Genomic DNA, 26681 nt, shown 5'->3' on the forward strand with positions numbered 1-26681 from the left:
CCGGTCAACGAATTAACATTGAAATTGAAGTCAATTGGGAAATTAATGGTGGTCTGCATCCATAGTGGATTAATTTATTTCCGTTTTCTTTTCAGAACTATTAAAAAAATAGAGCACAATTTAGGGAATATTAATCACCTATACATATAAAGTTAGAAAACATCATAAAAAAAACTAGTGTTTAACAGTTTATTTAACAATATGTATGGCAATAAGAGTTGTCTTTCTTGCTGCAATCTTCCATTTATTTCCCGTTTTTTTTTCAGAACTTTTTTAAAAAATAGAGTAAAATTTCGGGAATATTAATCATCTCTGTATATAAAAAAATTGAAAAAAACAATAAAAATATGTTGTTGTATTCGAAATATACAGGTTGTCTTGGGTAGTTTGGGGTTATTTTGGGTCCGGTAGTGTATGCACCGCCCTATTAATTGTATTGTTTTGCAACCAAAACCCCCTTCTTTGCCCATCTCAATTCCAATTAAACCAATGTACGCCTATGGAGAGGGGTTCAAGTAGTAGTACATTCATTTTCTGTCACTTTAATATGAATAATTGTATTAAAAAAATCTATAGAATAATCTAATAAATTCGACGCTATTTTCCCTTCGCACCTGTCAGTTTCTGTGGTTGTAGAGACTTGAAATTTATGGCTAGTCCCCCTTATTAACATCCCCTGAAAAGGGGAACTGGTAGAGCCCCCCCCCCACCACTTTTTATGAGAAAAGTGTAACAGTTCGGTCTTCTGCTTTATCCTTTATTATCAAATGGTTGAATGAGATGGACACTCAAAGCGCGAGATAATGATATAGGCATGTGATATCACAATTAATGCTTTGCATCAATGAAATTGAATCGTATTAATTCATAATAAAAACTGACGTATTTCGGGTATTCCGAAGTCCAAAATGGCCGGTTTATATAAATGAGTTGGGGTAGGGGAATACAAATCCGAACCCTAACCCTAACCTTTTTAAGAGGGGTAAAGGGTAAATTGGATCCAAGTTCAGTCTTCTAAAAAGGGTTAGGGTTAGGGTTCCCCTATATTCTCATTTATATAAAGCCGCCTTATTTTGGACCCCGGAAACACCCGAACCTCGCCAAGTAGCCTACAATTAGCAACCTGAGCCACGAAACATACGAGAGACCTGTTAATCTCGATTGATTTTCAATGTTACAAATTATTGAACACAGATATTTTTTTTTATGAAAAGAAGCAAAATCGTGATTATATTTTTTTTAGCATTATTTAGATTTTGTTAATCCAAAATGAATTATCGCCATGCAAACTGTTGTGTCTATGATCTTAAAATGAACTTGACGAGTCTGCAGCCATGAGATATTGTGACATTTTCTTTTCATTTCGTTCCGTTCAAAAATTGCTGAATCCATTTTATTTGTTTACATTTTTTATAACGTTTCACGTGATGGTTAATATAAGAGCTGGAATATAATGCTTCCTAGAAAGAGTTTTTGTCGATATAGAACTGATTCTATTTTAAGGAAGCAATTATTTGCTTATAAAGTATTGTAGAACAATCTATTTATTGCATCTATTGGTTAGAACGGAAAAATGGCGACATCATGCCTGCAAAAATCGGCGCAGATCTGTTTAATTTTGGCAGCCGTTTTCATGAATTTCTCGTCGTCTGCTAGTGCTAGATCTTTTGACTTGATGAACTACCTTGATGGATCGAATGATCTGAATACAACTGTTATTACAGGAAATTTTTCAAACTTGTACGAAGATGTTCAAATTGACAGACATCATCAGTATTTATTCGTCTTTTCATACAATGAAACAAATGAGGTTAGTCAAACTTGTAATAAACAAAGTTGATCACGGTAATTTTTCACAGACTTCCTTCCATTTAGATCTAATTAGCATATGAGATGTGTGATTTATGCATGATATATTTTTGGGTTGAATATTTCAACTGAACATCACACAGAACTATATTGTAATGTTTGCTTGATGTATATGTCCCAACCAAACCAATAATGAAAATGGGTTTTTCAGGGGATGTTCTTACATGTGGTAAGTCTCCGTACTGCAATTATCAATCGATTTCAATGAAACTTTCAGATTATAATTACATTAATAATATCTCAGAGTAGCCTAAGTTTTGACCACTTCCGGTTAGCAGTTTCATGTGGCACGACTACAGACCGCAATTACCAACCGATTTCAATGAAAATTGCAGATTATGATTACAATAATAAGCTCTCAGAGTATGCAAAGTTTCCAAGATATCAGGTTACCACACATTTCATGTGGCACGACTGCAGACCGCAATTACCAACCGATTTCAATGAAACTTGAAGATTTTGGCTTCTCTGAGATATTATTAATGGAGTAGAATGGAACGAGGAATGATATGACAGGGGATACCGAGGATGTATCAGATAATCCAGACAGCCATCCTGAAAATCGTTGGTCATACTGAATGCATGTAATTAAAATTAAAGATACATGTAAGTTTTACATAAAGAGTTGGTTGTTCTTGTTTGTTGATACATGTGCATACCATTACATGTAGGCTACATGCCTGTACCACTTGTTATTTTAGACTACTGCAGTTCGAATTCACACGTCCAGTGATAAAGTAAACAACAGTTTCCCTATCATGTTTGTCGTTCGACAACAACAAGGTTTATTATCCTGGCAAGTTCCACTCTCAATCAACTATAAGTAAGTTGTCATTCTTTCACTCTACTCTTGATTAACCTTTAAAGAACCATGGTGGCTCAGTGAGTCAGACATTGGGTCGCTAAAACCTGGATGTCCCGTGTTCGATCCTGGTGCTGACTGTTGACCAAGAAAGTTCTTCAGTGGTGTGGGACGGAAGGCCTTGCAAGGCACATTGTATAGTCATTGAATAAACAGCAGGATTTTAAAACATTTCATTTCATAAACCTAGAGTAAGATCAAACAGTTATCGTTCTGATCTATTATTTGTTAATTCTGCTTCAACTACATGTATAAAGTCAGTGGGTATTCTCTATCAAATATAATTCTACTCTATCTGGATACCTCATTTTAAGATTTTATAGTATAATGGTCACGAATGGGAATGTGACCTTTTGTATACGCCCACATTGAAATGTGGATATTGTCGTTGCCCCTGTCCGGCTGGCAGACGTCCACAATTGCTTGTGGGCGCTCTAGAGGCTAAAGTTAATATCCGATTGACTTTAAATTTATACACAGTGTTTAAGGTCCTGAGACGGAAAAGCCCATTGATTTTCAGCAATTTCCAAAAATTACTGCCAGAGTTATGGCCCTTGATCACTTCAAAATATCTGGTGGATGGTCTAGAGGCGAAAGATAATATCCGATTGACTTTAAATTTATACACAGTGTTTAAGATCATGAGACAAAGAATTCTATTGATTTTCAGCGATTTCCGATAATTCCTGCCAGAGTTATAGCCCTTGATCACTTTGAAATATGTGACGCTCTAGAGACTTATGTTATCATCCGCTTGACTTCAGACTGATACACAGAGTTTAAGGTCTTGAGACAAACAAGTATATTGATTTTTAATGAATCTTTATGACTTGAACAGTTTAATCCATGATATTAAATGTTTCATATGCTAAACGTTAACATGGGGCAGAACTTTATAAAAACCAAACAAATTCTAATGGTTTTCTGATAATTACTTAATGAGTTGTTACTCTTAATTAGATTTTAGTGGATTATAAATGTTTCATTACTGAAAAAAGTAAAAATATGCGACAACTCTTGTTGACAATTTATCTGCTGTAGGCGTATGTTTCGTTGCCTGGCAACCCAGCTTTTAAAACTTCAGTTTGATAATTTCACCCCCAAACTTTGATAATGATATTTTGATATGAATAATATTTATAGAGGTATTTGAATATTCAATAATTTATAGTTTATTTATTTGATTATTTTTGTTTCATACAGTTATCGCTATAAGTCTGTCAATCGAACTTTGTGTCCGATGGATAAAGACAGTCGACGTTCATTGACCCAAGATCAGTTGATATATATTGATGTTTCTACCATGTCTATTGAACCTTCCAACTTTACACTATCAGTTTCATTATTAGATGACTTTCGACTCAGGTAAGTTGAATACAAGACTCAGGACTCAGGTAGGTTGAAGACAAGACTCAATCGATAGTTGCAATACAAGACTAAGTCAGTAGTTGCAATACAATACAAGACCCAGTCAGTAGTTGCAATACAAGACTAGATTGTAATGTGTCATAACATTTATGTGACCTGAAAATCTCACTTGGCAGGGGTGATGTCTGAGGGACTGTCAAGGACAGTGGGCATAGTTATTTGGATGGGATAAAAAATCGAGTACCACCTGTATGCACATGTGTATGCAAGCAAAAGAACCCCTTGACATTAGTAAGAGTCTGGTTATATTGAAAATTGATACTCCCATGCCCGTTTTGTATAATTTATTGTATTTTGACTTTATCAGGCAAAACTCCCACACTTTTGAAAATGTGGTAATTTCATCCTGCGAAAAGGGTGTAAAGCAGATTAAGGTTAAATTAAAAACTCTTTGAATCAAGAAGATGCTCGTCGATCAGTTTAAAAAAAATGATATTTTTATGTTTTTCAGCTTAGATACAGTAAAGAATACAAGCGTGTCGCCGGCAGCCCCAGAATATTATATGTTTACATTTCCTGATAATGTGGCATCTGTTTTATTAACGGTAGAATCTGAAGATAAACAATGTATGGTCGTCTCTATACAAGATATTAAAGTAAGCATCACAATATAGTTGACATGATCTTTTAGTGAAAGGGGGTTGGATGGCCGAATGGTTAGCCAGTGTGCACTGTATCATAAGGTCTGCCATTGAGTCAACTGGGGTGGTTTTGATTCCCCGGTTGTATGTCGCAATGAGTAGGGATTCTCTGATTTTCTCCCACTGCTTTAGACACCTACGTGCAAGCGAATTATTGAAATAAAATTGAACCATGTGTTAGTCCCTAAATGACCTAATTTGTGTCAAGTGGACATTAAACACTATTTCTCTCTCTCTTTTAGTGAAAACACAGAGAAAATGGGGTTTAATGTCTAGTCAACAAAAAAATAGGTCATTTAGGGACTAACACATGGTCAAATTTTATTTCAATAATTCACTAGGGTCTTTAGTAGTGGGAAGAAACCAGGATGTTGGAGAATAGCCACAAGGTTTTTACTCCCTATCAACGATATGTAAATGTAATAAGAATGCTGTTATATTTATTTTCCAGTGTCCGGTATTTGATCTAGATAATAATATAGTTTTTCAAGGAAAATATCAAACAATGACAAAACAGGCAGCTCTTATTTTAAATGTAAGTTTTTTATAATTTTAGAAAGAAATCTTATTTAGAAAGCTTAAGAAATAGTGATTAATTGGATGTTTGCAGCAAATCCAAAGTTTTAGCAAAAAATGAACAAATAGCAATATGTATAAAAATGACGAGGGAATTGTTGAGAAATGAAATGAAAATGAAATGAAATGGGGTTTAATGTCCTACTGTTCTGCTCCTACTGGGCTAATGAAGACAGTCATACGCCATACAGTGTTGTGCTATGAGGGAAATTCTGCCCGGGCAGCAGCACTATGGCCTTTATTGGCCTACTTTTATATCGAATTCCAACTGCCAAGGGATCTTTTACATGTACGCTAATGTATACACAGGACCTCAGTTTTTGGTCTCATTGACTTGGGACTTGATTTGAAATTGACTTGAAATCTTAAAAGGATTACATGTCCGGATAACGGTTTTGACATTCACGTTCAAACAACTCTATATTTTGGTGCTTAAATTTCTGATGGTATTTGACCATGTTCAGAATAATCTCTAATGACTTTATTCCTGTAACAAATTCAACTCTTCAAATTTATTTGCCATAAAAATAATGGTTTATTCCTGTAACTAATTTGCCATAAAAATGTATAAACTAGTATTTGTTTATCTTGTGTAGAAAGAAGATTATGATGAAGACGCGTTTTATGTAGTCATGGTGGTTAAATCAAATGATTTAGATTGTAATCAAATACAAAATATCCAACCAGTGACTCCCATACATCGTAATAAAAATGTCAACATTCTAGTTAAAGGAACATTATCAAGTAGGTATCTTAAATAGTCTAATAAACACAAAAACATTATATAATACAAATACTGTTCTAATCAAAGCTATGTTATGTTGAGAGTTCTTTCAAAATCATCATTTGCTTAATAATATTTTGTTGAGAGTTTTTTCAAAGTTATCATTTGTTTGATAATGTTTTTGTGTTCATTACGTGTGTCAATTGCTAAATGCTGCTCAAAAAGATAAATAGTCTAATTTTTTTAAATGAAGTTAAATGGGATTGAATTTCCTACTTTTCTCCACTGACTGGGCTAATGAAGACTGTCACAAGTCATACAGTGTGTTATATGAGATATTTTGCCCAGGCAGCAGCACTATGACCTACTCTTATTTTAAATTCCAACTGTCATGGGCAAACCTTTTGAACTTCTCCGCCCACATCAGCTTTTAATTGATTTCTATGAAAAATCCCTACACTCCACTTGGAACTTCTTGGCTGGCGCCAGCTTTTAACTTATTTCTATGAGAAATCCCTACACTCCACTCTGAAGTCCTAGTCCCTAACAAAGTATTCATACGCCCCTTGAGAATCACTATTTTTTGTCTGTTTTAGGTTTTCAATCCAGCTTTTAAATAGTTTCTATGAAAAATCCATATTCCCCATTCTGAAGTCCTATGCCCCACCAAAATATTTCCTCGCCCTTGAAACACTGAAATCCAAAATATTTGAGCCACTTGACCTGAATCCCTAGAAATGTGTTTATTTTTTCATGTATATATTTTATTTTAACAGAGGCATCATATTATAAAGGAATATTTGTGGCTGTTGCCGTCTTCCTCAGTTTTTACCTCATTGCATTCTTCATCTGTATCTTCTATCATTGTTGGTAAGTTACCATATTATCTTTCATTGTTGGTAAGTTACCATATTATCTTTCATTGTTGGTAAGTTAACATATCTTCTATCATTGTTGGTTAGTTACCATGTTATCTTGTTGCATTCTTCATCTGTATCTTCTATCATTGTTAGTAAGTTACCATGCTATTTATTACAACATTGTTGGTCAGGTACCATGCTATTTATTATAACATTGTTGGTAAGTTACCATGCTATTTATTACCATATTGTTGGTAAGCTACCATGCTATTTATTACAATATTGTTGGTAAGCTACCATGCTATTTATTACAATATTGTTGGTAAGTTACCATGCTATTTAATACAATATTGTTGGTAAGTTACCATGCTATTTATTGCCATATTGTTGGTAAGGTACCATGCTATTTATTACAATAGTGTTGGTAAGTTACCATGCTGCTTTTTACCATAGTGTTGGTAAGTTACCATGTTACTAAGTTACCATGCTGTTTATTAAATAGTGTTGGTAAGGTACCATGCTGTTTATTACAATATTGTTGGTAAGTTACCATGCTGTTTATTACATGTGTATGTACAGTTTATTATACTCTACTGATTTGTCATTGTCCAAGACAAGTGGATGGGTACTCTTCTACATTTCAGAAAGGTTTACAGCCTTTTACAACAAGATATGATTTCTAAATTTACTCACATAATACTTTTCATAACAAATAGAATAATTGTATATTTTAGTGGTTATAACAGTGAATACTTGAATATGTCAGAAGATATGAAAGGTGAGTTAACATTTCTATAAATGTTTTTAAAAAACAGAAACGTTTGTTAATCCCAAAATGCAATTGTAAATTGAACGTAATCCCTTGATGATATTTCTTGGGTCAAAGATACAAATTAAAATATTACAAAGACAAAGTCTCTACATACATTAGGGTCGCCAGTCCAACCTTCCTCCCACTGCTAAAAAAAACCTATGCACAAGCAAATTATTGAACTAAAATTGAACCATATGTTAGTCCCGAAATGACCTTGTTGCTGTCAATTGTAGGTTAAACCCCATTTCGCTCTATCTCTCTCGCTCGCATTCATGCATGAAACCAAAGCATGTATATATATATCTTGCTGCCATCAATACAAATAAAGTCTACATTTGCTTTTCTAACACAAACTGGTTCCTGATAATATAAGCTTATCTATCTGATTGAAGAATTCATTAAAACATTGAATATATTGAGAAATTGTATGGTGCACTTCATAAAGGCCATACAAACAAAAACCCAATTTGTTTATCACCGTAAGAGAAACTATCAGAGAAGGTGAATAGTTTTATTCATGTAGATGCAGTAATATTTATTTATTATAAATATCCGGACCATACAGTTTCTCAATATATTCTATGTTTTAATGTAGATGTAGTCATATTTATTTATTATATACATCTGGACCAGGAACTGATACTCTGTTCATTAAGTTCTACTTCTTCTGGAGGGCGACACTCCCAATTCAAGTACGAACAATATAAAACTTGACATTGTTAACAAATGGACAATTGTAAAACTGTTGACATACTTTGCTTAGGGTGATGATGATGTCCTGTTCTCGGTCCAATAATGTTCTTGTGTTTTATTCAACATTTATTTATTTAGATAAGTTATTAGGATTTTACAATGGGCCGAGAGAATGTCATCGATCACGGCAGCCATCATCATCTTCTACTGGTAATACAAGTCTACATGGTTATATTTCATCTCTCTCTAACAAAACTTGCACGTCATTGTTTCATCTTTCTTTTTATTTATAAAAACTTGCATGTTTTTTCAAGATATTCCTTTTTCATTATCTATTTTTGAATTATTATAGCGAGAACTGTCTACTCTTTATCTAAATCTTATATAATATATCTTTAAATATGAGTAGAACATGTTTATTTATAAGTGATTCAATCCCATTTATTGGTATATAACCTTATCATGATGTTATTTTTAATAACCTGTGTCTAAATTCTGCCTTTTTTTATATTTTATTTTATGCTTATGTTTTTTTTCTAGCTGACATCTATATATTTGCTTGTTTATTTTATTAACACAATATATTAGGTTAAACCAAATTAAACTTTAGTTCTTCATGGTTTTGTGGAGCCATGGTGACTAAGTGGGTCAGACGCTGGCTCACAAGTCTGGAGGTCGATTGTTCGATCCCTGCTTTGGCCGAGAAAGTTCATCCCGATTTTCCAATGCAGTTTCCCCTTGTCAGTGATGCAGGATGGAGGGCCTGACATGGACAGCTGTCTACTCGTTGTGATCAGACGAAAAACCGAGGTCCTGTGTATACTTTGGCATGCACGCAAGAGATCCCTTGGCAGTTGGAATTCGATATTAGTGTAGGCGATAGTGCCGCTTCTTGGGCAAAATTTCCCTCATAGCACAATTTATGGCATATGCCCGTCTTCATTTGCCCAGTCGGAGCAGAACAGTAGGACGTTAAACCCAATTTCAGTTCATTTCATTTTCTTCCTTATCAACTTTTTTCATTTAGAATTACAAATTGTATAAATGTGGATCTAAAAACTTTGTGAAAAGCAAACTATTTGGATGCCAGATTTTAACAATTGTCATCCAACAGCAAAAGTTCAAATTGGTATTACCCTCTTGGTTGTAACTAGTAGCCTTTTTTGTTATCAAAATAAAAGAATATGGGTTTTAAATCTATTTAGCTTGATGATAAATTATAATGAAATCTGTGATGTGGTATTAGATGTTCTAAAACTTGCATGTTATAATAGTATTAGATGTGTATATTTTATGGTACTGTGTATATGTTATAGTAGTATTAGATGTGTATATGTTATAATTAGATGTGTATATACCTTACTCAAAACAAAAGAAGAACGCTTTGGCTCAACTGTGTATATATGTTTATTGTAGTTCAAAATGGAAATTCTGGATTCTAGTTACACATAGTTGCTATGTCTCCTGTAAAGCCAAATATATTTTGTGCGATTCACTGTGGCCTATCCATGTTTGAATATCAACAAAACTTTTGAGTCTTTTTGAATGTCCTTGGTGCTAAATTTGAAACTGAATGTGTGTGGTGTTTCACTCCATATCACTCCTCGAAAAGTTTAATACAGACTTGAAAAAACTAAGAGAATACTCTCAGATTTCTTTCTTTCAATCTCTAGTAAATCTAGATTTGTAACAATAGTGTCGCAATTACTTTTAAAGAGACAATATGGTTTTGACGTTGTTTGCAGTTTAGAATTTAAACCAACTATTTTAAAGCTGAAGGAGACAAGATGTCCATTTACCAGAGTTGCTTTATAAAAAGATATCATTTAGACGTCAATTCTTAATACATAGATGTTTTTTAGTATGATCAACTATTGTTTTTTTTTTATACTAAATTCATCATAAATTATTAATTTTCTAACTTAATTGGTCCATGTAGCTAAATACTACATAATCTATATATTTTATCACCGTTATAGAATTTGTACTTTACTGTTAAAATAATATATAAATATTGTCGTTGACATTCAAAATCTGAATAGATTGTCATTCAATGTTCAATTATCTTCTCATAATACTCAATTAGATTTAGATATATACTATTTGAAGACCTCTAAAATGGGGATAAAACAGCCTAAAATTAAAATAAAAAAAGTCAGGGATCCAATTTTTGTCAAAAATTTAAATCTTTTAAAATCTATTGTTACGTATAATATCATTATTTTAAATATGGCTGTAATCTAAAAAGTACAGATTTAATTTTTAACAAATTAAAAAAGTTAATGTTTTTTTTTATTGAATAGGACATTAATTTCTTTATTATATATTGACAGACAGGTTATTATCGAGACCAATGACCAGTTCTACAAGAGATGCAAGTTATGGAAGTATTGCCAATCAATCTGGTACGCTTTTATTATAATGTCTAATATTGTGTGAGCCATCATATCAAATAAACTCCAACTTCGTGATCCTCTAGTTTCCTCCCACTGCTAAACACCTCTACATGCAAGCGAATTATTGAAGTAAAGTTGAACTATGTGTTAGTACCGAAATTACCTATTTTATGTCGAGTGGACGTTAAACCCCATCTCTCTCTCTCTCTATATAAAATAAACTAATTTTGCCCTGTATGAACTTACTACTTAATTATGGCTTTTTAAATTTTTTATTTTCCTGGTGGTGATTACAAACACATGGGTACGTTTTTAAACACCATAATTAAGTAGTTTGTTCATTATCGAGATCGTTAACTCTTGACTAAACCACAGACTACTAAATTCAATCTGCAACCAGTTTACAGTACTGATAGAAAACCCATGAGGTCAGAAAGGCGAACCAACTCAAATTAAAACCAAGCCATTTGACTCAATAACTGACCATATGATGTAAACCAAGCCATTTGACTCAATGATCATGTAACGGTCGAGTGAAATACCCCTGAAGCAATGACCTGATGAAATCCCTCTCTCTATATTCCTGATTGTTTTCAAATTTGAGTGAAGTCTGTATCACTACAGGCCCGGGACTGTACAGGGCAGTGGATGCTTACGGCTAGCCCCCTGGATCCATTCACTTAATTTGAATTGTTCGTTTGTTTGCGATTTCTACATATTGTGTCTTGTCCATATATTTGTTTTTTTGTGTAAATTATGTGTGGTGCAGTCCCCCTGCACTTACTAGTGATTGTAATACAGTTTACTCAAGGAAAATAATACAAGAAATAGAGAAATCTATTGATGTATTAAATCCATGTGTATACCATAAGACCAACAATAAAATGATTCATGTCAACATTTGTGACATAAAATTTGTTGTACAATGTAGAGATATCCGAGGAAGAATCTGCGAGTATCGGTAATGAAAGGGAAGACAACTCTGATCAATCAGAGGTTGATACAAGTGAGATAGATATGTTAAGTGATGCATATGAAGATAAACGTATCGTAAGAACCAAGGTAAATATAACGTTAAATATGGTATTGATAAAGGTAAATATGGTATTAATAAAGGTAAATATGGTATTGATAAAGGTAAATATAGTATGAATAAAGGTATATATGGTATTTATAAAGGTAAATATGGTATTAATAAAGGTAAATATGGTATTAATAAAGGTATATATGGTATTGATAAAGGTAAATATAGTATTAATAAAGGTAAATATAATATTAATAAAGGTAAATGTGGTATTAATAAACCTTAAAATGGCATGTCAAAAGAAAACCACCAAATCTTAAAAATAAATTCCTAGATTCAAATATCTGATCTAGTTGTTTGGAGGGAACACAAAACTGAGGCCCAGTGTAGCCCCTACAGGTTGAACCCTTGAAATTTGGAATTAAAAGTAGAGAGGAAGAAAAGCTGCTGTTCGATCAGCCAAAATTTCCCTGCATAGCAGATATACATGGTATAGGCCCCAGTTGGTGCAAAAATGTAGAAAGAATGTTAAACTTAACACTGTTTATATGGTATTTATTATATTATTTATATGGTATTTATTATACTATTTTATAGACTGCGTTGTTCGTGACAGATTTATCCAGGAAAAGTCCGAAAAAATTATCAAAGACATACAAAATATATCACTGGTAACAGTATATTTTATCGCTTTCTAACCCCTTAAAATTTATTTTCTGTAACATTCCAACCCTTTAAATTTATATTATAGATTGTAATATTCTAATCAACATAAGATTTAGATTGTTCGTAATATTCTAATCCCCTGTATCCATTTCAGTGTACTCTTTTTTAAGTTTCAAAACATTTTCAAATCATAATTAAACATTTAAAAGTGATACAAAGCCTTTAATATTGTAATATATTTATTTGTAATGCAGGAATTTACTAACTATTGTAATATATTTTTATTGTAGGAATTTATTAACTATTGGTATATTTTATGGTTTACCTGTTATACAACTTGTAGTTTCTTACCAAAAAGTAAGTAAAAGTTAGTCATTTTTACACGATTACACCTTCATTATAATACAGATTTACACGATTACACCTTCATTATAATACAGATTTACCCCATGCCAGTCCCAGAATGACGTTATTTTCTCATCACACATTATATCTGCGTATAGCCCGTCTCACCACACAGCTTTCTTCTAACACTGTTAGAAAAGAGAGGAAAGGGTTTAAATGTCCAGAAGTGACATAAATCAACAATTATCCTGTTGGTTCTTCGGTTCAATGAGTGAAATTTGTTTTTAAATTCTATAAAACAAACTAGACACTCTTCTAATAAGTTTCAGAATATTTTAGATAGATAAGGGGTTTGTCAAACCTGGATGTCTCTTGTCAGGGGTGGTACCTTCTCGGCTGAGAGGCATGTGTGTCTAGTCGATTAAGATTCCCACCTGTACAAATTCAAGATACATTGACTGTTGGACATCAAATTAAGTGTAGGTGGGCCCACGCTATCTGTACAAAACCCTACTTTGCATTGCACACACAAAAACACACACAGCTGGAGAAATAAAATGACAATATTATGTTTGTATGCAATTGCCTGAAATATACTGTTGACAAGACATAAATCATATTGATTAACAAGTCTCATGGTTATTATTGGTTGACAATAGTCTACTAGTTGTTATTGGTTGATGATTTTCTCTTGTTGATTTATAGATATTGGTATGTGTTTTGTGTTTTGTATTTTTCAGGTGTTACATCGAACTGGGGATCAAGATATTTGTTATTATAATTTTTATTGTGCTCATCCTCTTGGTGTTCTCAGTTCCTTTAATAATGTCTTCAGTAACATTGGATACGTTCTACTCGGGGCCTTATTTATTATAATAGTCAAAAAACGGTAAGTTTACAATAAAATTATTTATTATATATTATAGTCAGAAAATGGTAAGTTTACTGTAGAATTATTTATTATAAACGCTTGTATTATAGTCTGACAATTCAGAACATTCTAGACTTATAATCAAGCTTCACCATAGAATCTTACAAAATAAGTCTATATATACATTAAATTATATTCTTTGTTTTAAAAAAACTCCATGAAAATAGAATAATATTTGATAATTAGCTATTTATCATGATTATATCATATAATATTATCATCCTTTATGGAAGGCTTAGACAGTTCAGTTACTGTGAACATATGTTTTGTTGCCTGGCAACCTGTGATAATGTATCCAGGTATTGTTTATCATACATGTGTTGTTTTATTTTAGAGCAAGTGTACACCGAGCATTTGCTGCCAAGAATAAAGAAATATCGCAGGTAATCGTCTTGATTGATGTATACATTCATCCAACAGATTTTTTTAATATTTATATAATCACTGAGTTTAGTTGTATTGTTCTCGTTGTGCCACACCCAAATTCTCACCATGTCTGTCATCTATGCAAGCTGTGTGTGAGCTTGGGATCATGTAATGATTATATTATGTGACATGGATAATTGTTGCTTGTGTAGCATGCATCATAGATTTTACTTAATCTCATAAACATATTCAAACTAATTAATCTATCACAATTTTGCTTCAACTCCTTCTCAAAATATTGTATGTTATTATTTCAATCTGGTTAAAAAACAGATCCTATTTCGTTTCGTTTTTTATAGTTCAAAATTTCGTTTTACTTGTCTTTACTACACTAGAATCTGGAAGAGATGTTATCATTGACGTGTTCTGGATGGTGTGAGGGATTAGCCAACGAAACGGTCTGTTACAGCAAGCTTTAGGCGTGTTTTGCACGGAAATGTGGGTAATCATCTAAAAACATCAATGCTGATTGGTTGATCAAATGTCTGACGTCATTGGGTCATAAGTCGGTCTTTTGACCCCTGACGTGACCTATCGCTATAACTTTTCAGATCTTCATGTAGTGTAGGCCATCGAAAGTATTAAAAAACGAAACGAAATATAGATCTGTATTCCTCATCATTATGTTATTATTTGTTAGCGATATGGTATTCCTCAACATTATGGATTATATTATGCGATGGGTCTAGCGTTAATGATGGAAGGATTGATGAGTGCCTGTTATCATGTCTGTCCAAATAATTCAAACTTTCAGTTTGGTAAGTTGTAATCATAATGAATGTATTTTTTCGTTAATTGTTCATTAAAGGGCCAATCCCAATAATATGTTGGAGAATAAAACTGCTTAATTTTGTGTTATAATCCCTTAAAATGCTCTACCTAATGGCCGTGCAACTAACTCAATATTTGTGATATGTTTGCAAACAACTTAAACCCGTCAGTCTTCATCTGGAAATGTAGACCTGTGTCCCAAGCTGTATTATGCAGTGTCTGGATAAAACCAGACTTTTATTTTATAAAAGTAATGTGAGGTGAAATTTACCTTTTGTTATCAAGTACAGCACATGAGTTATTCACTGTATAGACCTCTAAAAGAACGGGAATCGATTATCAGGTCATTCAACGAAAAATTTGACCCAAAATCTTAAAAGGGTTACGTGTCCGGATAACCATTTTTGACGTTCACGTCCAAATGACTCAATATTTTGAACTGAAACTTTGAGACAAGGTACATATACCATTCCTCTATATTTTGGCATTAAAATTTCATACATACTCAGACTTTTATTTTTGAGACTCTGTTCAAATCGGGATAGTCGCTTTAAACATTTGCCAACTCTTCAGTGAAATGACATATAAATAGTCACCAGGTTTTAAAAAATTCTCATTGACGTTATGAACAAGTCATCATTTGTTACTTTAAAATTTATTTCCATGACATCTAATTAACCACAAATGTTATTTTGCACCACAATATTGATTTAATATATTTTATGTTTTTGTATATTTCAGATACATCGTTTATGTATATAATAGCATGTTTAAATATGTTGAAGATTTATCAGACCCGGCATCCTGATATCAATGCCAAGGCTCATACAACCTATTTATCAATGGCCTTTGTTATATTTATAGCTGTTATAGGAGTGGTAAGTACAACATTGTTGTAGTGACGTTGAGGTTTTCATCGCATCATGATTGATCCTCAACATGGCAGGATTTATCATGGTCATCCAGGTATCATGGTCGATCATCAAGGTATCATAGTCGCTCATCCAGGTATCATCAATACCTGTTTCTAATTTATTCACTGAACATGATATTTCACATATTAAACATACATTATGCAAGAGTTAAATCTACCAATTGAGGGTCTTTCTTTAGGTCTGACTGAAATGTTATCTAAATTATTAATTAGACATTTAATGTTATCTAAATTATTAATTAAATATTAATTAATTTATCCAGACAATCAACTCTCGATTCCATCGCTAGCCTGCGATATTTACTGGATTTAGAATACATTTTGTGAGGGATGATTAAACGTAAACATGTATAATCGAGACCTTGTATTTTATCGTACCGACTTTAGTAATGATAATTGAGTCTAGCCTAAAATTCAAAAGCTAATATTTTGCCTCAAGTCGGAGAAATTTAATTGAAATTTTCAGCATATTTATGTTAGCGAGAACTGGCAACTCTTCATCTAATCTCCCATAATGCCCCTGTAATACAAATGTATTTTTATATCATCTTTTACTTTTAAAAATGTTTTTTTTTCCTTCAGGCTTATGCTAACAGTATTTTCTGGATATTATATGCATTAGTTCATATGTTGGTTTCGTTAATTTTATCAGCACAGATTTATTTTATGGGCATGTGGAAAGTTGGTAAGGATTCTTTTCTTTTTATCTTTTTTTTATAAATTTTTTTAGATCATTTTGAGACCCTACATTGAGTATTGTAGCTCATTTTTGAAAATGTCTAAAACTACTGCTGGCTAGACCACTTCTACCATTCCTTGGTTACAGTCACAGCTATTCAAATGATTCTTGTGGTCTGAAGCACGAGTTCGAATCAGTAATTACAGGTGTAGTTTATAGTCATGATATTTATGTAATCAGTACATTGTGTATGATATTTATGTAATCAGTACGATGTGTATGATATTTATGTAATCAGTATGTCGTGTATGATATTTCAGATTGTGGTGTATTTAAAAGATTATGGTGGTTATTTAGAAATGATTGTTTAAAATGTGGGAGACCTATTTACCCTGTAAGTAAAACATAATGTTATTCACTGTGTTTCTGTTTCTGGTATATGATTTATTGACGAAAATTGTCATTCCTAAAAGGCCTAGCTTGATTAGTCAATGGTATCTGTTTACCAGTGATAGCTCCAGTTGGATGGAACCAAATACCAAAGTGCAATGTACACGCTGATATGGCATATAATTATAGCTCCAATGTACACGGTGACATGCATGTAAAAGGACCCTTGAAAATAGGAATAATTGCTGTCTGGTCAACATTTGTCTCATATCATACTGTAAGCTATATTGCCATTTTCATTAGACCAGTTGGTGCAGAAAACTAGGGTGTTAAACACTATTTTATTCATTCATTTATTTATTTAATTAATGTTTTACCTCACCGAGTCATTCCAATGAACAGGTGCTTTGGTCTCAGTGGCTACAGTTATAAACAGGCAGTTAACAGTAGGTCTTCATGTTGTGTTGTGTGAACAGGTGCTTTGGTTTGTTCGCAGTGGGTACAGTGATAAAAACCAAGAGAAGTTCTAAACAGGCATTTAACAGTAGATCTTCATGTTGTGTAAGCAAACAGAATTGAAGCTAGCAGTGGACTGAGTGGTAATTCTGAGCTCTAGGACTAACTGGCTTCCTTGAGTCTACATGGCAATGGAGAATACGTGTCATGAGAAAATAAAACTAGCTTGATTTACCTTTTCCTGTACCTCACTCACAGAACATTTTATTCTTCGGATTAATGTCATTATATTTCTCAGTGGATACGAAGATGATTTTTATTATACGCCCACATTTTCATGTGGACGTATTATGCCGTCGCCCCTGTCCGTCCGTCCACAATTTGTTTGTGGACACTCTACAGGTCACAATTCTTATCCGATTTTGACGAAACTTGAAATATAGGTTTATCTCCATAAGATCTTGGTTCCTTTCGATATTGGCATGTATCGGATCGAAACTTCATGGATTATGGCCCCTGTTTGTACGAAAAATCACGTTTTTAGCTTGTGGACACCATAGAGGTCACAATTTTTATCCGATTTTGTTGAAACTTGAAATCTAAGTTGATAATCCAAAGATCTCGGTTCCTTTTGATATTCGCGCATATCGGACCGTAACTTTCATGAATTATGGCCCATGATTGTACCAAAAATCGTGTTTTTAGCTTGTGGACCCTATAGAGGTCATAATTTTTATCCGATTTAAAAAACCGTTCAATTATATCACCGTTACACCCAAAGGTTGGCTGAGTTCAAATTTCATGAAAATCGGCTCGAAATTGACAGACAAAATGGCCGCCGTTCGTTCTCAAATAGCGTAAAAATATGGTATATCAATGTTGTGGACACTATAGAGGTCACAATTTTTATTCGATTTTGTTGAAACTTGAAATCTAAGTTGATAATCCAAAGATCTCGGTTCCTTTCGGTATTCGCGCATATCGGACATTAACTTCCTGAATTATGGCCCCTGATTGTACCAAAAATCGCGCTTTTAGCTTGTGGACCCTATATAGGTCATAATTTTTATCCGATTTAAAAAAAACGTATTATTATATCACCGTTGCACCCTAAGGATGGCTGACTTTGAATTTCGTGAAAATCGGCCCAAAATTGACAGACAAAATGGCCGCCGTTCGTTCTCAAATAGCGTAAAAGTATGGTATATCAAGGTTGTGGACACTATAGAGGTCACAATTTTTATCCGATTTTGTTGAAACTTGAAATGTAAGTTTATAACCCAAAGATCTTGGTTCCTTTCGATATTCGGGCATATCGGACCGTAACTTCCTGAATTATGGCCCCTGATTCTACCAAAAATCGCGTTTTTAGCTTGTGGACCCTATAGAGGTTATAATTTTTATCAGATTTAAAAAAACGTTTTATTATATCACCGTTACACCCTAAGGATGACTGAGTTCGAATTTCGTGAAAATCGGCCCAAAAATGACAGACAAAATGGCTGCCGTTCTTTCTCAAATAGCGTAAAAATATAGTATATCAAGGTTGTGGACCCTATAGAGGTCACAATTTTTATCCGATTTTGTTGAACCTTGAAATGTAAGTTTATAACCCAAAGATCTCGGTTCCTTTCCATATTCACGCATATCGAATTGTAATTTCCTGAATTATGGCCCTTGATTGTAGGAAAAATCACTTTCTTGTTAGCTTGTTCTCTATCCATCTCTCGAAAATGTGGGCGTATCCTGCCTGGCAGCCGCTGGTTTATTTAAAAAAAAACCCAACATTTCCAATCAGGGTGGATAGGGCCCTGGGCAGGTTCACTCCTGATAGTAGCAAGCAACAGGGTTAGGGTTGCTTGAGACAGAGACAATATATTGTAGAATAATTTTGATATTTTATATTTTTCAGAATCGTTTTGTTTTATTGTTAATTGGTAATATCATCAATTGGTCTTTGTAAGTTGTTTATTTTTATTTTATCTTTTCTATCTTTAGTTGTTTATTTTATCGTCTCTATCTTTAGTTGTTTATTTTTATTTTGTTTATCTTTAGTTGTTTATTTTATCTTTTCTATCTTTAGTTGTTTATTTTATCTTTTCTATCTGTAGTTGTTTATTTTATCTTTTCTATCTGTAGTTGTTTATTTTATCTTTTCTATCTTTAGTTGTTTATTTTATCTTTTCTATCTTTAGTTGTTTATTTTATTTTCTCTATCTTTAGTTGTTTATTTTTATTTTGTTTATCTTTAGTTGTTTATTTTGTTACGTCCATCTTTAGTTGTTTATTTTTATTTTGTTTATCTTTAGTTGTTTATTTTGTTACGTCCATCTTTAGTTGTTTATTTTTATTTTGTTTATCTTTAGTTGTTTATTTTGTTACGTACATCTTTAGTTGTTTATTTTTATTTTGTTTATTATGATTGACCGAGACTTTAGAACACAAAAACCCTGCTTCCAATTTCCAATTGTGTTGAAGTGATTAGACTCTGTGTATAGTTTCATTACATCCATACTTTGATTAAGTTCGATAATAAACATTTTCTCCTGATAAACAGTTAGATTGCTTTATAAAAAGAAAAATGTGTGAGTAATCAAAAACTGTCATCAATTTATTTGGAAAAAGATGTTTTTTTAAATAATGATTAAAACTAATGATTGTATTCCTTTTATCAACATTGTTTTCCATGTTATTTATGGTGGTTTTTTATTTTTTCAGTGCTATTTATGGTTTTGTAAACCCACCAACCGATTTTGCTACGTATTTACTGGCTATATTTATAGGAAATCTGATGTTATATGTTTTATTTTATATCATAATGAAGGTAAGACAATATAACCATATTTATAGGAAATCTCATGTTATATGTTTTATACTTATAATGGAATAAGGGGAGTTATATACTTATAATGGAAGAAGGGGAGGGAATCGGCCGAGTGGTCGAATGCATGTATGTTAAATCTAAAGGATCTGGCGTCAAGTCGAGTAATGTGGTTTTGATCCAAGCTTGTAGATAATTTCGCTACACTCAATAAAATTATTAAACAAATACGATCACATTATAGACCAGGAACTGACCATGTTGTTGGATGAAATTCAAACATCTAATACGCTAAATCGATCCAGAATTGTTCAAAGAACAAGCATGACAATTTTCATGTGGATATGACTTGAATTGATGGAGCCTTAGGCTTTTTCGAAAAGCGTCACCCCAAGAACAAGAAGATGAGTAGGGGTTAGCGACCAGTTCCTGGTCCAAAAAACAACATATACCATATATGTTTGTCTTCAAACAACCTTGACTGTGCCGAGTAGATATTAAACACTGTCTTTCTAACTAGAAATGTACTGCTTAGTCGGATGGGACGAAAAAAAAACTTGGACCCAACCATGCATATAATAGAATCCTGGACAAAATAACCCTCATAGACTAGTTGGTACTGACTAGTCCAGACTAGTCCTTTCTTATAAATTATCATCCTTGTGAAAATGTGGGACGATTTACCCAATACTATCCATCCATACTACCCAATACCACCCCAATACTGTCTATTGGGGCTGTTACTGGATGTTTTGATGTATTTTACAGTTATTAAGTGGAGAAAAGATACATTTATTAGCTACAGCTTGTATTATAACTGCTACCTTAACATGGGCAGGTGCTCTTTATTTCTTCTTCGCACATCTTACATCATGGTCGGTAAGTAGAATTTTTTAAACACATCAGGCCATGGGATGCCAAAGGGTTTTACAAACGCTAATGTTCTTAGGTCGTCATTTCTGTCAGCCATTCAGTGTAAACAATTTTTCCTAAACAATTTCATGGAGATTTAATAGATATGTTGCAATCATGATTTTTATTTAGGTTTAATAGGAGTGTTGCCAGGGTGATGTATATTTAGGTTTAACAGGCATGTTGCCAGGGTGATGTTTATTTAGGTTTAATAGGCATGTTGCCAGGGGGATGTTTATTTAGGTTTAATAGGTATGTTGCCAGGGTGATGTTTATCTCGGTTGGTTCTATTGAAATAGGAGTCGCTGTGACTCAGTGAGTAAGATGTTGACTCGCTAACCTGGCGGTCCCATTTTCGCTCCCGGTGTTGGCTGAGAAAGTTGATTTGGATTATCCGACGTGGTTCCTCCTTGTCAGTGGCGCAGGACAAAGGGTCTGGCAAGGAACAATGTATAGTCATCTGGATAGGATGATACACCAAGGTCCAGTGTAAACATTGGCATGCACTTAAAAGAACCCTTAGCAGTTGGAATTCGATATATTACCAAGCAAAATTTCTCTCATAGCACACTGCATGGTGTATTCCTATTCTCATTAGCCCAGTCAGAGCAGAACAGTGAACACGAAATCCCATTTTATTTCACTATCTCAGTCGGAGCAGTTTGACCGTAAAACCATTTCATTTCAATTGAATTGTTTATTGCTCACTTAGTTGCTTGGCAGAGGGAATTTAGGTCATCTTTTAAATCCACCTTATTGCCAATAACTAAATTATATTCTTTTAAACTTGGTGGACATCATTCTTTGTTGATCTACAAAGTTAGCTACACATGTTGTAATTGTGTGACATGTATTGTAATTTCTCTACATGTGTTGTAATTGTTTTACATGTATTTTGCTACAGTCATTGTAATTGTGCTACATGCATTTTGTTGTAATTGTGCTACATGAGTTGTGATTGTGCTACATGTGTTGTAATTGTGTTACATGTATTTTGTCGTAATTGTGCTACATGTGTTGTAATTGTGTTACATGTATTTTGTTGTAATTGTGCTACATGTGTTGTAACTGTGCTACATGTGTTGTAATTGTGTTACATGTATTTTGTTGCAATTGTGCTACATGAGTTGAAATTGTGCTACATGTGTTGTAATTGTGTTACATGTGTTGTGTTATAATTGTAGGTTACACCAGCTACATCAAAAGAAGGTAATCGTCAATGTTTGCTGCTAGAATTCTATGATGCTCATGACATCTGGCATTTTCTCTCAGCTATTGGAATGTTTTTTGGATTTCTCGTAAGTTTTCTTTCCTATAAATTATAATAATGATATAGTTGTCAGTAGAAATGATAAAAATGGAAGAACCATCTTGAACCTTACAGAAGACATTCAGTATTGCTTTCGATTAACCCTGATTTCAGCTTCCCTATCAGTTATGTTAAACATGGCTTTTGTTAGGGATACATGATTCTATCAAACAGATAGCTTGAACCAGTGCAATAAAATTCTAAATTTTACCTGTTATCAGGTCCTTATTATTTCCTGTGATCAGGGCCTTATTTTATTATTACCTGTGATCAGGGCCTTATTATTACCTGTGATCCGGGCCTAATTATTTCCAACTCCAGATACTGATTTTAAATGATTTTTATGAATTTTTAAACAAAGATTTGATATTAAACAAAAGAAATAGATTAAATGATACCTGGGTTACAGTGAGAGAATGACTAAGATTGTATGAAATGTTATCACCCCACTGTGATAGTAGCCGTTGATGTTTTAATATATTACAGATTATATTAACTCTAGATGATGATTTGATGTTAAAGAGGAGAGATCAGATACCTGTTTTCTAGGCACCAGCAGCATCAACACCTTTATTACACCTTCTTCTATGAGTATGACTTATTGCTCAGTGTTGTTATTTAAGTACTTATTTAATCTCAACTTATTTTACCAAAGATAGAGATGAACAAACTACACAATAATTATGTATATTAGTCCTTGTAAGTGATAATATTTTCTAGTTTCGTTCATCTTTTTTGTTTTTATATTAGACTTCATATTATGATACATAAATTTTGATTATATAAAATGTCAAGTTTTTAACAAGAAAGAATAATTCATTTTATAATTTGGGAATTTTTCTTTTATCACTACAGCATTAAAGTCACATCCTAATGCTTCTCATTGACCGATAATAAATAATGTTCAGTTGTTTCTAGTAAAACAGTTTGAACAAAATATATTTGAAATGTTTATACTGTGTATTAAATAACATTAAAATTAAATATTACACCTATATCAATATGGGGGCGGTGGTCAGGGCATTGGACCCTCAACTAGACAATACACTTCTATTGACATGGTGGCATTTGTCAGGGAATTGGACCCCAAACTAGACAATACACTTCTATTGACATAGTGGCATTTGTCAGAGCATTGGACCCTCAATTAGACAATATACCTCTATCGACATGGTGGCGGTTGTCAGGACATTGGACCCTCAACTAGAATATCCTAGATTCGAATTCTTGCCGAGGCCGATAAAAAAAACCCTTTATTCTTCTCCTACCTCACATGGTATACTTAAACGTGAATTATATAAGAGCTAAATCTGCCTATTACAGGTCTTTATTCTGGATTCAAATATTATATAAACTATTATTTAAACATTTATTCACATGACAAGCCTATAATCAACTCTTTAGAACATCAGATGGCAGAGATTTTCAATGAATTAAAAAAAAAACAATTGCCATTTGATAATTTATGTAAACATGGATAATCAAGACTATGTTTATTATCATATCAATGATACTTAATAATCAGGACTATATTGTGAAAAAATAATTCACTCATAACTTTGCTAAGAATAATCTAATTTGAATAAATTTTCAAGATATTCATTTTTCATTATCTATTTTTAAAGTATTTTAAGGCCATGTTGTGTAATGAGGGAAGTACTGTATAATATTCTGCTCCGACACTCCTGTCCATGTCCATTGTATCAACATGATGCAATACTCAGTACTTTATGCAATTGGAAAAAAAAAAGGTGCTACAGTTTTAAAATCAATTTTTATAAGATGAAGGGAAGGTTTTAAGAATGGCGACGCACTAAGTTAATTATTGAAAAGTTTTAAAATCAATAATAAGGTGACGGGAAAGTTTTAAGAATAAGTTTTAAGAATAACGACTTGATAAATTTAGCCCTGATTGAAAGGAACTGTGAATAAAACAAGCTAGTCAGATAAGGAAGAAATACAAATATTATTATTCAGCTTCAAAACTGATAAGGTTGGCAGTGTCTTGATATTCATGTCTACGGCTCTCTCAAAGTATAATAGCCTGGTGTATCAGGTCACTCAAAACCATAATAAGCAATTTAAAATGTTGGTGACCGTTTCTGAAGGGCTCAACATTTTTGTGCTGCAATTTTCAGACATGGTCAACAAGATATTTATTTTTCTACTGTAAGTCACTTGGTTAAGTTGAGTTGATGCCAGGTGAAATCTGAGACTGCATCTTGAATATTGCCTTGAGTGTGAATTTTGTATTTTATATTATTATAGATTTGGGTATGGACCTTGAATTTAATTGAAATGAAATATTTTGTTTATTTATTATTATTATAGATTGATTTGAATGTCTATATTAATATGTATGTATATATTGTTTTATGATGTTATAGTTTCCTTGTATCAAATATAAAAACCATGATTTATATGGATTCCTAAACCCCTCCTGATGATGTGAAACATTAAACATTAATCCGATAAAATACAGATTTATATTTCGTTTCGTTTTTTTATACTTCCAATGGCCTCCACTAGATCAAGATCTGAGGTGGGAGGTCGCGTCAGGAGTCACGCGAGCGAGTTTTGACCCTATGACGTCAGACATTTGATTAACCAATCAGCGTTGATTGTTTCTAGTAGGATATCCACAGTTCCGTGCATCGCATGCCAAGAACTCGCTACAACAAACCGTTTCATTGGCTTATCCCTAACATCAACCAGAACGTGGGATATATAACAACTTATCCAGATCCTTGTGTAGTAAAGGCAAGTAAAACGAAATTTTGAACTATAAAAAACGACACGAAATAAGATCTGTGTTATAATCAGATTGTATGAATATAGAAGTTGAGTAATCCATATAAAAATCATGTCTTTTATTATGTTACTCAACAATCAGGGTGGCACTCAAACAAATTAAATAAAATATATTTCATGGATAAGAATTGTATCATAATATAGTGATATTTTATGTATAAGAATTTCACCATAAAATAGTGATATTTTATGTATAAGAATTGTATCATAAAATAGTGATAATTTGTTTATAAGAATTTCACCATAAAATAGTGATATTTTATGTATAAGAATTGTATCATAAAATAGTGATATTTTATGTATAAGAATTTCACCATAAAATAGTGATATTTTATGTATAAGAATTTCACCATAAAATAGTGATATTTTATGTATAAGAATTTCACCATAAAATAGTGATATTTCATGGATAAGAATTGTATCATAAAATAGTGATAATTTGTGTATAAGAATTTCACCATAATATAGTGATATTTTATGTATAAGAATTTCACCATAAAATAGTTATATTTTATGTATAAGAATTTCACCATAAAATAGTGATATTTTATGTATAAGAATTTCACCATAAAATAGTGATATTTCATGGATAAGAATTGTATCATAAAATAGTGATAATTTGTGTATAAGAATTTCACCATAATATAGTGATATTTTATGTATAAGAATTTCACCATAAAATAGTGATATTTTATGTATAAGAATTTCACCATAAAATAGTGATATTTTATGTATAAGAATTTCACCATAAAATAGTGATATTTTATGTATAAGAATTTCACCATAAAATAGTGATATTTTATGTATAAGAATTTCACCATAAAATAGTGATATTTTATGTATAAGAATTTCACCATAATTTAGTGATAAATTGTGTGTAAGAATATAACGAATTTCACCATAATTTAGTGATATATTGTATGGGTTATGTGCATCTTAAACCTACCAGAATACGTATTGTACTGATTGTATTCAGGGGCGTACATGATGGTGGTTGGTGTGTGTGTGTGTGTGGAGGGGGGGGGGGGTAAGATGATCTCAAAATTCTCCATCGACGACTAAATGAATTAATGAGGTAAACAAACAATGCCAAAATAGAAGGGAAAAATCCCAAATACTTAATATATGTATGAATATATTTGTGTATACGTTTGATTGCTTTGATTGAATATCACAATACGTGCCGGTTTTTCAAAATACAAATTAGTAAAAACTGTTATGCGTTTAATGAAACAGGAACGCCTCAATGAATTATTGACTCTTGCGTGTGAGAGTGACATGGCGGACACGATCATTCGTGAAAAATTCGCTAATCGGTGTCAAAACTTGGCTAAACGTGGACT

The 26681-nt window shown here is 32.6% G+C and overlaps 1 protein-coding gene across 2 annotated transcripts; it reads left to right on the forward strand.

The window, feature by feature from the left end:
* The first annotated feature begins 1435 nt into the window (after positions 1-1435).
* LOC126830011 (SID1 transmembrane family member 1) lies at positions 1436-25574 on the forward strand. Of its 2 annotated transcripts, XM_050560209.2 has the most exons (24): positions 1436-1810; positions 2571-2692; positions 3935-4096; positions 4611-4755; positions 5252-5335; positions 5973-6120; positions 6877-6970; positions 7695-7738; positions 8606-8677; positions 10801-10872; positions 11795-11925; positions 12485-12558; positions 12844-12910; positions 13639-13787; positions 14164-14212; positions 14896-15013; positions 15768-15904; positions 16543-16645; positions 16960-17033; positions 19398-19444; positions 20204-20309; positions 21075-21185; positions 22403-22516; positions 23014-25574. In XM_050560209.2, the coding sequence occupies exons 1-24, from the start codon at positions 1574-1576 to the stop codon at positions 23074-23076; spliced, it is 2523 nt and encodes an 840-aa protein (XP_050416166.2). In that variant the 5' UTR covers positions 1436-1573; the 3' UTR covers positions 23077-25574. The 2 variants fall into 2 exon arrangements, with proteins under 2 accessions (XP_050416166.2, XP_050416167.2); XM_050560210.2 differs by lacking the exon at positions 8606-8677.
* The last annotated feature ends 1107 nt before the right edge of the window (positions 25575-26681 follow it).

Source organism: Patella vulgata, chromosome 8 (assembly GCF_932274485.2).
Source record: "Patella vulgata chromosome 8, xgPatVulg1.2, whole genome shotgun sequence".
In the NCBI taxonomy this organism is placed as follows: domain Eukaryota; kingdom Metazoa; phylum Mollusca; class Gastropoda; family Patellidae; genus Patella; species Patella vulgata.